The 16,573-nt window shown below is 39.7% G+C and overlaps 1 protein-coding gene across 3 annotated transcripts in view; it reads left to right on the forward strand.

Moving 5' to 3' along the window:
* PIK3R1 (phosphoinositide-3-kinase regulatory subunit 1) overlaps window positions 1–16,573 on the forward strand; it is a 67,071-nt gene that overhangs the window by 35,678 nt on the left and 14,820 nt on the right. For 2 of the 3 annotated variants that reach the window (XM_024209376.2, XM_024209378.2), the window contains exons 2-6: window positions 4,128–4,220; window positions 6,170–6,244; window positions 9,488–9,619; window positions 10,487–10,688; window positions 10,860–10,939. In XM_024209376.2, coding sequence (XP_024065144.2) covers window positions 4,128–4,220; window positions 6,170–6,244; window positions 9,488–9,619; window positions 10,487–10,688; window positions 10,860–10,939 — 582 coding nt within the window. Of the gene's footprint in view, window positions 1–4,127; window positions 4,221–6,169; window positions 6,245–9,487; window positions 9,620–10,254; window positions 10,271–10,486; window positions 10,689–10,859; window positions 10,940–16,573 lie in introns of those variants that run through there. The other variant, XM_024209380.2, reaches the window with a different exon arrangement.

Here is a 16,573-nt window from a genome sequence, read left to right on the forward strand (position 1 = left end):
GGCCTGATTTTCAGAGGTGCTAAGCACCAGCACCTCCCCCTGATTGAGAATACCACCAATAGCTAAGATCTGTGGGGAAAAAATTAAGCTACTTAAGTGCCTAAAGATGGATTTAGGTGACCAACCCAAGATTTTGGGTGGAATTTTCAAAAGTGTCTAAATGAATTGGGAGCACAAGTCCCATTGAAAAATCAGCTCTGTTGTAGCAGGGCAGATTTCAAGGTCAAAAGACGGGGCGAGGGGGTAGTGTTTCTTTTGTTTTGGAAGAGAATGGTTTTGTGTCTCAGACAGGTTTTAACATCATTGATATAGAGTCTTTAGCATTTCAGGGTATTTTTGGAAATGGGTAGTAGACCTAATGTCTGCTTCTGTTTCCAGAAGAATAACATGACAGAGGACTCTGTTTACATTTTCCTCTCAACTCATGGATGCTTACATATGTTGCCATAAGTCACCTGCTTAAAATGTAAATGAAAAGCAAAGGAAGTGAGATAGGGTATGGAGAAGCTTTCAGTTTTGGAGTAAGTTGGAGTCTGTGTCCCTCCATCTTTGCCCTTTTGAAAAGAAAACATGTTTTCTGAGAGAGTTCTCTGCCTTCCCAGTGACTTCCTCCCATGACATGAAGCCTTCAGGGGACACCAGATGCATAGGTTTTCATTTTTGGTCTGCCTAGACTACACCTTTAACTTTCAGAAACAAAAATCAAGTTAGAAATTAGTTGAAAGGGTGTTCCTTTTCCTAAAGACAACTTAATTTTTCTAAATAGGCATTTGTAATGTGCCTATTATCATAGTCTCTAGGCACTGCTCGCTTAATTTGACGTAGTGTTGCACTCTAATTCCTTCTGTTGTATGAACCAAAGAGTATATTGTGGGTTAAGATCTGTAACTGGGCCCTCCCTGCCCTGCTCTCTCCTCAAGCCTTTCATCCTGGATGTCATTTACCCCTACCATCCACTTTTTCCTCTCCCCTTCCTTTCAGTTTTGTGTAATAGCTCTGCATCTTGCCTTCAGTTAGAAGAATGAGGTGAGCATCTCTGCTCCGAGCTCATGCCATTTCATGACTTGGCAGAAGGGAGGTGGGAGAGTAGTAATTAATGCAACTAACTGCCTAAGGGAGCAAAAGGTTATTTTCATCATGGAAAAAATGTAATCTCTATTTTTAAAACATATTCTCACCTTGATATTGGGAGGGATTTTATGCCTTTGACTTTCCAAACATCAGAATGAGACTTATTAATAGTAGTAGTAGTAGTGTTAGATTTTATCTTGCAATTGGTATTTTGTAATTTGAGGATTTTCTTGGCAGAGCCTTTGATTTGACACTGTCATATTCTTTGAATAAATGTACATTTATTATAGCAGATTCATAAATTCTAAGGCCAGAAGTGACCATTAGATCATCTAGTCTGACCTCTGCTATATAGAGACCATTACATTTCACCCACTTACTCCTGCACTGAGCCCAGTTAGTTGTCTGGCTAAATCATATCTTCCAAAAAGATGTAAAGCCTTTATTTGAAGACATCAAGAAATGGAGAATCCGCCACTTCCTTTGGTAGTTTGTTCCAGTGATTAACTACCCTCACTGTTAAAAGTTGTGCCTAGTTTCTAATTTGGTTCGTCATATGCCTTTTTCCACTACATCAAACAGCATTTTAGTACCTGGTATTTTCTCCCCGTGAAGGTACTTACACACTGCAATCAAGCCACCTCTCAATCTTCTTTTTGATAAGCTAAACAGAGGAAGCTCTTTAAGTCTCACTATAAGTCATTTTCTCCAGCCTTCAAATAATTCTTGGGGCTCTTTTTTGCACTCTTTCCAATTTTTCAACATCCTTTTTAAAATGTGGACTAGAACTGTATGCAGTATTCCAGTATTGGTCTAACCAATGCTGTATACAGAGGTAAATCACCTCCCTTCTACTCACTACTCCCCTGTTTGTATGTCCAAGGACTGTGTTGACCATTTATGCCACAGCATCACAATGGGAGCTCATGTTCAGTTGCTTGTCCACTATGAGCCCTACATCTTTTTCCGAGTCACTGCTTTCAAGGATCCAGTCCCCCATTCTGTAAATATGATCTGCATTCTTTGTTGCTAGATATAAAACTTTGCATTTGGCTACATTAAAATGCATTTTGCTTGAATGGGCCCAGCTTACCAAGTGAACCAGATCACTCTGTTTGGCTGCTTTATCCTTGTTATTATTTACCCCTCGGCCAGTCTATGTGTTAGCTGCAAATTTTTGTCAACAGTGATTTTATATTTACTTCCAGGTCACTGATGAAAGTGTTGAATAGTGTCAGGCCTGGTGCTGTTCCCTGTGGAACTCCACTAGAAACACCCCCGTTTGATGATGATTTCCCATTGAAAACTACTTTTCATAGGTGCTAGAACTAGGAGTGTGAAGGGTGCTACCGCACCCCCTGGCTTGAAGTGGCTTCCATTATGTACAAGGTTTACAGTTTGGTTCAGTGGCTCTCAGCACCCCCACGGTACAAATTGTTCCACCACCCTTCTATTTTTTGAGATCTGTCAGCCAGTTCTTAATCCATTTAATGTGTGCTTCTCTTATCAATATTCTACACTTCATAAAGTCTAAATTCTATCAATTGGTATCTGTTTTCCCTGTTTTTTCCATTTGATATATATTACTCATTTATTTCTAATTTCTGTCTTCACTTCACAACTGAACCAGGATGGACTTTTAGCCAAAATAGTCCTTTCCGTAGATTGTGGAATCATGGCTTTTTAGCCATCTAATAAACTCTTCTGAAAGAATTCTCCATTTTCATTCACATTTTTCTGTCTAAATTTTTCTTCCCAATAAATTTTGTTCATAATATTTTTCAGCATTGTGAAATTAGCCCTTTTAAATCATAAGGTATGTATATTACCGCTTGGGACTGTCCTCTGTTTGCCCATATTGAATGTAATCATGTCATGATCACTGGTCCCTAGGCAACCACCAATTTCCAATCCACTGATTAATTCATCTTTATCCATCATAATCTGTCAATCATGTCAGATGTTGCTGGCAGCTGTTTAATAATTATATCTTTCTGTAAACGTCCTAGCTTTCCAAAAATTAAACACGACTGCTTTTTAAACTTTGCATTTATCACAGAGCGAGAACGTTCTTTTATTCAGTTTGTTCTTTCAGTAAAGAAACTGCATTGTGTGTGAACTAACTTTGGATAAAATCAATATGCAGCTTTGTTTCAGTTTGCAAAAGATTCATTTTAGAATATCTTATTTTTATTCTTTATTGATCATTGTACAAAACAGGAGGCGCTCTCTGCACCACGGGGCATATATTGTCAATATTGTGAACCTATAAAAATTAAAACAAACTGCAACTGTTATTGAGCTTTCGCATTAATATGACATGTTGGTTGTTCCTGCAGAGAGTTCATACCAATAGAAATGTGTTTCATTCAGTAGATTAGCAGTTCCAAGGAGATATGTATATAGCTCCCTCATCTGGTGCACCATAGGAGAACTGTTCTGTTTTTTTTTTATCCACCTTTAAGAATTTTATATGGATTCTATATGGCTTCTGTGTGGATTCTGCACTTTTTACTTTATTTTACTTACCTTCCTCACAGCAGTAGTGAAAATTTATTAGTGATTTATAAAGCATTTTTGATATTCTCTGAATGAAGGTGCCATAAAAATGCATTTTCCTTATTGTTATTGTTTATCATCACTATTCAGTCTTGGAGAATGGATTTGTGTAAATACAAAAGGTGAGGGGTTGGAATATTGGAGGAACAAAATGTCATGAATTGGACGTCTTTGCTTGATTAAAAAAGAAAAGAAATAAGATAAATCGGAACAGTTACTAGGATTTTGCTAATTATGTACTGGCATGTTTATCTTTAGTTTAAATATAGCAGTGATATTTAGCATGTGAGGGTTGGTTTTTTTAAATTACTGGTAAGTAATTATGTAGTGTTCTAATTTGCATGCAGAACAGACGAGCAAAATGTCTACATGGACTTTCACAGCTGATAAAATGAATTTGTTCAGTGTTTAAAAATTAACCAGTTGCATTATATCTCATGACTTTCATAAACTGAAATTGCATCTAATTGTAGCTTAACTGATTTTTTTTTTAACAGCTTTTACACTTCCAGATCTTACAGAGCAATTTTTGCCTCCTGACGTCGCGCCACCAATTCTTATCAAGATAGTGGAGGCTATTGAAAAGAAAGGTATGCTGATGAACAGTCTGCCAGTGTTTTAGTTATGTTTGTGAATGGGGACTGCAGGATCAGGCCCAGAGTTTGTACATTTCCTACCAAGGGTTTGTAATGTATCGCATTGCTCAATTGGTATTCAAGCAAATCTAGTCAGAGCCTTATCTTGTTGGTATGTGCTCAACAGAGGTTACTTGGGTTATAGAGGTAATAACATAGCTTATACCACCTGACACCTGGTAACCTGCTACAGACCAAAAAGAGAGATTTTTGAGGTTTTGAATAATATAATACAAATATCAACTGGCAGCAAGAGTAATTGCAGAAACGCATTGCCATGAGATAGAGGGGAAAATATCTCAGAATGCTAAGTTTTGGGAGGTATTTTTTGCCCTCCAAGAGGCAGTCCCTTATTGCTACTGTCTGTTCCATCAACCCGTATTTGTTGTATGCCCTTTGACTTTTCTCCCTTCCCATACTCCCAGCTGTCCCACTCTGTCCTGTTCCCCTCCTCCCCATACCATTCCTCCCTATCCCTGCTGGCCTTCTCAGTCCTTTGCTTCTCTTCCCTCCTGTTTAAATAACCCATTCTCCATCCATCTCTTGCCTCCTAATCCCCTTGTCTCTTTCCCCAGCTTCTGATGCTGATGTCACCTTCATCAACCTTATGTGGCCAGGAGATGCCCCCTGTACCCTGCTCTCCTAATGGACATTTAGCTGGGAGTGGGAGGGCAAGACAGGATTTGTGGCCTGGTTACTACCAGTGTCAACACTTTGAGGGTTGGGAAGACACAAACGTTTAATGGGTGGATCAGGGGCTGCTGATGCCAGTACTGAGAGCCAGAGTTTAATGGCAACCAGCATAGTCAGCCACTGTTTCTAGGAGACCATACTGAATGTTATTAAATCATACGTGACCTGTATCCCTGGGCATGCTCTTTAATATAAAAATATAAAGCAAAAAATTGTACATTTATTATGGTGGCTTTTATTTGGAAGGATGTCTGCGCTTTACAGAGTATACCTAGGGATCACTCCCTCCACCACTGAAATGGTGCTAATACAGGGCAACTGTTTAACATATCTGCAGCAACACCGCCCAGTACTGACAGCTTACGTATTGTGTGCGCTCTGTATGTCTGAAGTCAATAAAATAAATATGCAGAAAACCAGATACCGATTGGCTTTAGGGTAAGAACAGTAAAGTATCCTCCCAAAAGGAAAAATAGCCCCTTCAGCTTTGGGTTACACACACTATCACAGTGTAAGGAATTATTTATTCTCGAGCAGTTTTTCAACTGTTCTTTTCCCCTTGAGGCAGACCGTGTTTGTTGTCTCTGCTCAAGTTGTATTGCTGGGGTGGCAGGCCCTGAGTGTCTCTCCGCTTTTGGTAGGACAACTCCACTTCATTTTCTTGGTCTCCTCCCTGCATCCCATCTCTTCTTGCCTTATGAAGGCACTTGGGAGAGATGGGGCAATAGGACATGCACAAGGGAGCAATAGTTCCTAGAGGGTTTAGGGCCAGTTGTTTCTTAGCTGGAAAGGTGCGTAGAGTGGCAGGGAAGGGCTGGGTGTTTCCTACTGAACTGCACTCTGCTCCACTGCAGGCAAACCTTTACCTTGGCTAGTACACACTTCTCCTTCTGCTGGTGTTGGTCTCCTAAAGCCAGCGCCCAGCGATTTGTTTGAGTGGGGGAGGGGGGGAAATGAGGGTTGACTGTATTTCTACTGTTTCTTGGCTGGCAGCTTCTGCTGGCCCAGCAGTTTGCAGGCATGGTATATTTTCCTGTGTGCTATATTGTTGCCCTATAAAATCAATAGCATACAGTATTTTGTCATGATGTATAAGAATGATACTAACTTATACTGTAAATGATTATTTGAGGACAATAGAAATATGTTGTTTCCTATATAAAGCCACAAGGGATATTAAGTTCATGTATCCAATCTATTGTGTTTTTAAGGTCTGGAATGTTCAACTTTGTACAGAACACAAGGGTCAAGCAGTATTGCAGAACTAAGCCAAATTTTTGAGTGTGGTAGGTACAACTGTTCTTCTTAAAGTACAAAATAGTTTTTGTATTAAGACTGAACGGGTTTTTTTCTATGCCCCCTATTCAAACTATATAATTTGATGCTTAGTTGATATTAGTTTTTATTCCATTGCATTTGCCGTAATATTAACCTTTCCACTTTCATGGAATAAATATTTTTCTCCAAGTCCCCATTATACTGGTATTTTGTCCAAGAATAATCAGTTTAATGTTGATTACTAATTTAACTGTTGAGGACAAAAAAAGCAGGGCTCTGGGAGAGGAGAGGAGTCTCGTTCAGAAGCAAGATAAAGATGCACTGCCCCAATAATGCTGTGGGCTAAATTTTATTTATGCATGTACAACTGCACACAATTTTGTGCATACATTAATACATTCAGCCTTCTGCTTCCTTTGGCCCAATAGAAGGAGTTGGAGGGAAGCCTACTGGCTCTGCTGCATGTTCCCTGCCTGGTTCTGTGGTGATGGGAGGGAGGGATAGCTCAGTGGTTTGAGCATTGGCCTGCTAAACCCAGGGTTGTGAGTTCAATCCGTGAGGGGGCCACTTAGGGATCTGGGGCAGAATCAGTACTTGGTCCTGCTAGTGAAGGCAGGGGGTTGGACTCAATGACTTTTCAAGGTCCCTTCCAGTTCTAGGAGATGGGATATCGATATTTTAAGATGCTGGAGAGTGAGGGAAGAGAACCTACCTGACAATGCTACTCTGTGCAGGGATCTAGGTATCGGGGCAGTAGAATTCCTCCATTTCCCCTTCAAGTATAACATGCTTCCCCAACTCCTATCGCTCTCTTCTCCTCCCCTGTGCCAGAGTCCTGGGGTTTCGGACACTCATCTGGCTTCTCCCTTCTCTGGCCCCTGCAGTAGCCTAGTGGGGTGGGGAGATACCCACCTGGGTACTTGTCCTCTCGCCTCAAGTCATAGGTGGAACTAGGGGTTTAGCAGCACCCCCTGGCTTGAAGTGGTTTCCATTATATACACGGTTTACAGTTTGGTTCAATGGCTCTCAACACCCCCACTATACTAATTGTCCCAGCACCCTTGCCTCCAGTCTCCTTTAGCACAGATAAATTGTGATTCTTAAAAATTTAATAAAACCTAACCATCTAAATGAGAAATAGTTCCAGAGCAACAGCCCGTCAAACTGTGGAAGAGCAGGAGCTCTACTGTTGTGGCGGTAGCGTTACCCAAGCTTCTGCAAGCTGTATGAACTTCCCCTTTCAGAGCAGTGCATGAGGGTACAAGGGCATCATACCACTGCATGAGGCTTGGAAGTGAAACTGATTACACACCGTGTTGTCAAAGGCACAAAATATGCAAACTCTAAAAAAGGAAGTAATTTCTCTACTCTTTCAATTTTAGTAATTAAAAGTAATTAAAGATTAAAATTGAGAAGGAAATGATTTTTGAGTTCACTATGTTTTAAATCTAGCTGGCATCATGATCTCGAATGATGGTAGAGAAAGGTATGGAATTGTGGGGTTAGCAACAGAAGCTTTATTCTTAATATTTTTGTTTTCAGCACTGACTTTCCAAACCACAAATATCTGAATTTCTTAATTTATTCAAAATCCATATAGAATCTCACATCTGCAAGATCTACCTGTATCCTGAGACCACTGTAAAACTGGGGTTTGCCTGTATTCTTCTTCAAAATTTAATTTGGTTGGAAAACAGGAAAATAAGGCTTTAGCCTTTGAGGAACTGACTGTCCTTCATTCCTGTTGAGCAGAGCTCATAATCTTCCAGGATCAAGCCAGTAAAGGTGATCAAAAATAGAAAGGTCACAACAACAGCAGCAACAAATAGCTTGCTGTACATCAAATAGGTCCAGCTCTCACTAAAGCTCTCGTTCCAGTAATTTGAGATGTTTCTTACAGACACTGGACCAATGGAACCTAGACTTGATCCAGCATAGAGAATAAAAGCCACAGTGACTAATGTAGTTTGAGTTCTTGCTCCGATAGACTGGGCTTTTTAAAGAATTATTTTCCTTCCTTCCTTCCCCTATTCCCCACCCCAAATTATTGGGCCCTTTGGAACTTCCTGGATTTGGGAACTTTTGTGAGAGCTTCATGTCTGACGGGAAACCTGTCTGGCTTGTAATAAACACTTCTAAAATTTTGTTTTTTATTTTCACTTCTTGCGTTCACTACACCAGTGTTAACAGACAATCCTATAAGTGATAAAGTTCAATAGAATATTCTATCCCAAGTCGTAATTACACTAGCAGGCCAGGGGTCATTACAAGTGTGTAAATTCTAACTGCTATTTAAGAAATCAAGGACCCAATTCTGCAAATATATTTACATGTGCTTCAGTTTATTCACATAAATGTTTCCAGGTTCAGGGCCTGAATCGCTAATCAGCTATCAATAGAAATACTGCATTTGCACCCAGCCCTAAGTATGGATTGCTCCTTACTATAGTAGTGTTTACACAAAATATTTACAAGTAAAACATAAACCTGTTAAAAATATCCAGGTGTCTCGTAACCTTGCAGCCCTATAAAAATATTACAAATATTGCCACAAGCATAATTTGTAACTTTATAGTAACATTTGAAAAGTATGCAGAATCCAGGGTCTTCCTTATATAATTTACAAGGTTGGTATATAAAGAAAGCAAGGTGTTTTTAAACATTGGTCACTTCAAAAATAATATCAGTGAAGGTATAACAACCTTCACTGTGGGCCATCTACAGAGTTTGAACCCAGGACCTTCGTCACCAATATATAAACCTCCACTACTTTAACTATAGTAGTAATTTTATCTAGTGACAGCTATAGTATACTGTTAATCTCTATGTAGATTAGCCACTAGAAGGGACATGAGACAGTTTTCAAGCATGTTATAAAGCCATTTCTTGGGTAATAGAATTTGTGTTACTTATAACATTTTCACATAAATATTTTCCTGGATTGGATATTGACTCCCATGCATAATTTACATCTTATCATTTATTAGTCAGAATCTCTTAATGATTGAAGAAGGCTTTGACCCCTTAACTTTACAGTGTATTGCTGAACAATTTTGGTATCTACTGTGGGAATTCACTGCACATTGTAAATAATACATTTTAGCAAAGACTTGTTTAGATGTCTTCAGAGATTTCTTACAAATTGTTCTTCATATATCAGATTTGGGTTATCTGTTCTGGTTTGGTATGAAATGACAATTTTAAGGTCCTCAGAAATTTTTAAATTGCATATGTCTGGGGTTTTTTTTCAGATGTCTCATCAATGGATTTTGAGCCAATTGATGTGCAGATCTTATCAGATGCTCTCAAGAGGTATCTCCTGGACCTGCCAAATTCTGTCATTCCAGCATCTGTTTACAGTGATATGATTTCAGGAGCTCAAGGTATGAATGTGAAAGTATTTCCACTCACAGGGGGAGGGGGAGGAAGGTTTATTAGGATTGTCAATACCCAGCATGAAGGGGCTGATACTGTCTCAGCGTACATAAAATGTGCGGGAAGATTTTTGCACACCACAACAGGTGGTGCTCATAAAACAAAAATAAGTCTTTTCCTCACTTATTATATATTAGCTGGTTTTGATAAAAGCTGCTGAAATTACCTGACAATATAAATATAAATGAATATTGTAAGATATTACACCGCTTGATGCATTTAGTAAGTACAAATAACTGTGCATGTACTGGTTAAAAAAAATCAAGGACTTATCTGTGTGCAGAAAGAGCTAATCGTTAACCTTTTATCAGTGCTGACAAAGTAAATGTATTAGAGAACATAGTGTTCTGAGGTCCATTGGCAGTTATGGAATACAAAGTAATAAATACATGAATGTAAGGTATATCTTTGGCAGTGGTCATTTCAGACAGTACAGTTGACAACTTTCAGTATGTGGGCCTAGTACTGTTGCATGTTCTACAGGCAGGACATTGTGGTTGGTAACCTTCAAAGTTAGAAAAGCACCTGTGATTCTTATCTACTGCATCTCAGAATTACCCAATCATGTGTGACGCTAAACACAAGACAGACTTCTACCAGTACGCACTGCACATATTGTGGTTTTTACCAAACGAATGTTCTGTTTCCATTTTACATTTATTCAGTTGTTTTCTTCTGTCACTTGAGTTTTTCACTTTTGAAAAAGAAGAAACAAGAATCTGGGTTCTATTGAAGGACAGAATATTTTTTCTGTAAAATTGATACTTACCAGGGAACCATTTAATGGTTTCATTTTACTTTCTATTTGCTTGCAGAAGTTCAGAGCTCGGACGAATATGCTCAGTTGCTGAAGAAACTCATCAGGTCTCCAAATATACCTCACCAGTATTGGCTCACTCTCCAATATTTGCTTAGACATTTCTTCAGACTTTGTCAAACCTCCAGCAAAAATCTCTTGAATGCAAGATCCCTAGCTGAAATTTTCAGCCCTCTGCTTTTCAGATTCCAGTTAGGAAGGTATGTGAGACATCTTAATTATCTAGTATATTGTAACCATGATATGTGGCTTTGTTATACAAAATAGTTAATAAATTCATGTGTAGGAATCATGCTCATGCTGTTATCTTTGCATTACTTTTCTAAAGGCATTTATGTAAGCCTTTACATTTTTTCCATTACATTTTACAGTTCTGATAATGCTGAACACCTCGTAAAAATCCTAGAAGTTTTAATCACAAGTGAATGGAATGAGAGACAGCCTGTACCAGGTAAAAACAGTTTGGATTTTAAAAAGTAATTGGTTATGGATGATTTTTAAATAGTTCAAAAATCAGTTTGGTGGCCGTTAAAACGTCCATTATTATTATTATTTTCAAATTAAGTAAGCTCATTGAACAAATGTATTAAAGTAATAAAATTATGGAAGTAAGTAGATATGCAGAAGAAGTTAATTTTTGTTTTCAAGGAACTATCCTTTACTCTGAAATAATTTTGCATTGAATAATTTGTGCAGATTTTTTCATAGCCTTAGAATTTGTATTACCTCTTACTGAACACTGTATGAAAAATCAAGAATGTCAGATACTTGTGAAGCAGTATATATTTACTTTTGCATTCCTTACTATTAAAAGCGGACAAATTCTGAAGTCCTTTCTCAGCTCTCACTCAAGCCTTTCTAGGCATATTTCCTCAAAAGAACTGTGCCCAATGAGGACTGATTAAAGACCTCAAATTTGGACCTCTGTTTAGCTTTGTGCATTTTTCAGCCAGGTATGTGGAAAGATTTGTCTGTTAAAATCCACATTCTTATTAGTGCAGGCAGAATCAAAACTGGTTCAGGATAGCTAGTTGACACATTTTCACTGTCTGTGCTAGCACTCAGTTCAAACAACCAAGAGCAAAGGTTAGCAAACTTTATGCAACAGATTGTATTTGAAATCAAGTGTTCCTCCTTTTCTTAGTATGGGCGAGGCAGTGTTGCTAGACTTGTGCAAAGGAAATTGTGCTGCTGTGCAGCGCGACTTTCTCAGTTAAGCAAAGCAAGCACGTGTTGATATAGAGAATCTGAAAGCCTTGGCTTACAGTAATATTACAAAGGGTACTTTAAAAAAGAAATTACCACGATGAACAGAACATTTTTTAGTGTTCCTCCCTCTCTGCTTCCAAAGTACAGTAAAGAGATCACAGCAGTAAGGTTTTGCAGGATTGGGTAAGAACTGGAAGAGCTGGTACAGACTTCTCCGAGTGTTAGAACAAGGTATCTTCCAAACCCACCGTACACTGATTTGAGCGAGTGATGTTGCAACCTGATATGCAGGGTTGCAGCACCTTTATGCTGCAGGGGCACCTAGGCCAAACTAGACCGACGCTGTGACAAGAGCGGGGAGCCAGGCCCAGCCCCAAGCTGCAGGGTGACTGCGCGGTGGGCTTGCTTTCCAACTTCCTCCCTGTGCCTCCCCTCAACACTGGGCCAGGATTAGGGTTGCCGTGCCAGGGCAAAGGGTGCTCTGCAAGTGGTCTGTGTCCCCTCGTTAGGGCAAAGAGAAGCAGGTGAAGGATTGTGGCCTATGATTTTTGGTCTCCCCATGAATATGGGCCCTAGGCACATGCCTAATTGACCTCTAATTAATCCAGCCCTGCCTACTAGGTTTTAACTCTGCATTTTGATATGATTTGTTATAACAACTTCCATTCTTATCTTTATATTTCAAAGTCCATACTTGGCAAAAGGACAATCTGTGTAGTAATTGCCATATTGTACGTTATTCTTCAGTTAAATATAATATCTGCCCATTCATTAATATGTAGCTAAAAGGTTTAGGCCAAAATTTTCAAACTTGGCAGCCTCTGGTTAGTTCCTTTCAATCCTGCTCCTGAAAAGACACTCTCTTGTGCTTAACTTTGCATGCCTGAATATTTTTCAGAAGCACATGAGTAAATCTTTGCAGGTCTAGGATCCAAATCTCTGCTTGAGCTCCTGAAAAATCGAGTCATCTATTTAGAAGTGCAGAGTCCCCACAGCTCACATTGAAGATTTAGGGACAGATTTTCAGAAGTGCCCAACCCTCAGCAGCTCCTTATTGTTCTCAGTTGACCCTGCATTTAAGTTCCTACATGGGAGCTGAGCTCTTATGAAAATTTGGCCCTTCATATAATTTAGACAGCTAAAGTAGAGAATTTTGACTTGAATTGCTTTATAAACATCTTGACACTAACTGAATTGTAATGGTTATAAGTGGGGAAGGGGAATTTGCAATTTACCAAGGCAGGGGTTTACTGTTGACATCTTTATTTTGACAAGGCTGGCTTCCAATGCTCTATAAACCCTAAACAATGTAAATGTTCTACCAGACAAAAGTACAATAAACTGGGGTTTATATGTATTATATTTTGAGATGACACTTACAAAAATGCATCCATGTGCTTCTGACTGTCTCTAAGAAAGTATCTCCTTCTCTTGTATATCTTTAATTTGCTGGACATTTTTCCTCCTGGATGGAAAAGCTGTCATTTCTAGATAGTTATGCATTGCGTCATAACTGAAGTCTAAAAATTGAACACCTTAAGCGTATGTAAAAAGATGCAAAACCCACTGTCAAAGTTCATTTCTAATATCTGGTATGTTGCAGAATATTCATGTTCAATATAGTTATGAATCAGGCCTTTTAACATCTCTGGCTTGAGCTTCAACCAGAGATGTTGCAAGATGTTAAAATAAAGGAAGATTCCTAAAAAAGTGAAAGGCAACTTTCAGCAATCTTTTTCCTGGTCATGAGCAGTTTGTGACAATACCTAGTGAAAAGAATTTCAAAGATGAGAAATGGAAGGACTTTTTTTAAAAAAAATCTTGCTTTTTAAAAAAGATTAAGACTTCTTCATAAAGTGATCTGGTTTTGCCTTTCTGTTTGTCTTTCTTTCCTGTTGCCCTTTAACCTGGCAAGATATACGTCCATCTAAAATGAGTTGTGTGTGAATTTTAGTCGTGTCATGTACAGGATGCAGATGTTTTAATTCAGGGCTGGGCAAACTTTTTGGCCCAAGGGCCACATTGGGGTTGCAAAACTGTATGGAGGGCCGGATGGGAAGGCTGTGCCTCCCACAAACAGCCTGGACCCCGCCCCCTATCTGCCTCTTCCCACTTCCTGCCCCCCTCAGAACTTCACCCATCCAACCCCCCCTGCTCTTTGTCCCCTAACCGCCCCCCAGGACCCCACCCCCTATCCAAGCCCCTTGCTCCCAGTCCCCTGACTGCCCCGACCCCTATCCACACCCCCGCCCCCTGACAGGCCCCCCAGGACTCCCACACTTACGCAACCCCCCTGTTCCTTGTCCCCTGACCACCACCACCACCCTAACCTCTGCCCCATCCAACCTCCCCCTGCTCCCCTGACTGCCCTCTGGGACCCCCCGCCCCTTATCCAACCCCCCAGCCCTCTTACCATGCCGCTCAGAGCAGCATGTCTGGCAGCCGTGCTGCCCAGCCGGAGCTAGACACGCTGCTGCTCTGCTCCGCAGGAGCGCGCCACTCTGCCGCCCAGAGCGCTGCTCGCGCGGCAGCATATCTGCGGGGGAGAGGAAACAGTAGGGGAGGGGCCGGGGGCCAGCCCCCCTGGCCGGGAGCTCAAGGGCCAGGCAGGACAGTCCTGCAGGCCGGATGTGGCCCGCGGGCAGTAGTTTGCCAACCTCTGTTTTAATTGCTTGTTTTTTTTTTAAATACAAACTTTCTTTCTCTCCATGCAGCCATGGGAAGTAAGAAAAATAGGACTTGTATGTTAAATTGAGCCATATGCAGCTTTTCATCTGTAGTTATGATGATGAGTATCCTAAGGCAAAAACAGGATTTCTCCCTAGGCCCATTTTTGATATTTTTTTTAACACAATCACATAACCTTACCCTGCCAATATGTCCAGCCCAATGTCTGGTGGCTGAAATAATTATTAACCAGTTCCATTTTCTGTATTACATTGTCCCTTTCTAGTTCTGTTTAGCTATTCAGTCTTTTGACTAGAATTACCAGATTTTTTTTTTTTTTTTTTTTTTTTTTACATACAAATTTGATCAACTAAACAAAAATATAAAGGTGGTGAAGGGAGAGGGAGAGATTGCTTCTACTCCTGATTAAGGCACTGGGAATTTTGACATTGAATTGACGGTTATAGCATCAGGAAAAAGGTGTGTGTTCCTTACATGTGCCATATGAAACAACAGTGCTAGGAGAAAAGTATTTTAACTATAGGGCAGTTTAAAAAATATCAAGGAGCGTGTCCTTTTACATGTACATATTTAAAAAGAGTATTTGGGAGTTGGGGCTATAAGTTCCTACAAGTATAAGAAGCCAGCTGATTTTTCAGGTCATGAATGATGTTAGCAGTGTAGTTGTGGCCGTGTTGGTCCCAGGATATTAGAAAGACAAGGTGGGTGAGGTAATATTTATTATGGACCAACTTCTATTGGAGAGAGAGAGACAAGCTTTCAAGCTACACAGCTGAAGAGCTCTGGGTAAGCTGGAAATTTTGCCTCTGAAGTTGGTCCAATAAAAAATATTACCTCACCCACCTTGTCCCCCATCAGTGACACTGGCTTTTCTATCTAGGCTATTATCCCAGTTTATTCCAGGCTTGCAAACATTTGTGAAAGATGCCTCCTGTGACAAATGTTACAAACTTTGGTGTGAAATGTCAGATTTTACTGTTTTTATAGAGTCCAAGGTAAAAGAACATATGAGGTAATGAGACTCTCACACACTTCTGGTTTATACACAAACTGTCACTTGCTGAAATGTTGGTTGGTGGTGTGGTCATAAATGTCAATGGCAAAGCTGAAAGACAAATTCTCTGATTTTATAGCTGTAAATACATTAGAGAGATTTCCAGCTTAAATGTTATGAAATATACAGATGCTGTAACTGATGCTAGTTGTTTCAGGTGAGTTTAGTACAATAATAAACAGAGCAGGAAAATATATGGCTCACTCCTGTTCCCATTGAAATCAGTACCAAAGCTCCCACTGACTTCACAGGTGCAGAATCTGCCCCCTAGTTCATAACTGTATTGTAGTGTGTTGTGGTACCAAAAAAAAAAAAAAAAAATGTAAGACTGTTATCAGTTGTCAGCACTTTACATGCAGTGTCATAGATTTAGTCTATATGTTTCTCGTAATTCAACATTATTTTGTAAATGTTAATAGTCCTGTGAATATTGTGGCCTATGCTAAGAATGTTTTGACTTTTCACAATTATAGCTGTTGTACATTCTCTTTTTCATCCAGCAGAGGGCTCCCCTCCTAAGCTAATAAAAATCATGCGGTTTACACCTAATTTAACAAAGTCAAAATACATTAACTAATCTCCAGCCTTGGCAACACAAGGTTGTTCTGTTTAAATTTTGACAATATGTAGAGCTTAGGTTTCTCAATGCCTTGTAATTATTGGTAAAACCACATGTACTTTATTATAACAAGTATATACCTATTAACTGTACACAACTCATCCCCATGCCCAACTGTCAGTCCTGCTTCTTACATTGTATGTCTTGCATGCAAACCACTTTAAGTAGCAGCAATCGTGTAATAAGAATTAGTACGAAATCTGATCTTTCAGCAGTTGTAAAAGCTATAAACTGCACACCAGTTGAGGTGATGTAACTTGTAAAGATAAGTAAAGTCTCAGATTCAGCTGTAGTGCGCAAATGCATGTGTGTTCATATATTCATGTGGAGACACACACCTGACTCGGATGTGTGGGGATGAGTGGGAATTCATTTTTGCATGGGTCATTGAAGCCTAAACAAAAATTGGACTTCGTACTGCTTTTCCACAGTGAAATTTCAACAGTTGTGCCTTGTTTGTGTGCTAATTACAGTGCTGGTTTGGCTGTTGTTCCTCCCCGTCAGATCTCCTGTGG

This window comes from Terrapene carolina, unplaced genomic scaffold, assembly GCF_002925995.2.
Source record: "Terrapene carolina triunguis isolate 2854851 unplaced genomic scaffold, T_m_triunguis-2.0 Scaffold69, whole genome shotgun sequence".
Taxonomy (NCBI): Eukaryota; Metazoa; Chordata; order Testudines; family Emydidae; genus Terrapene; species Terrapene triunguis.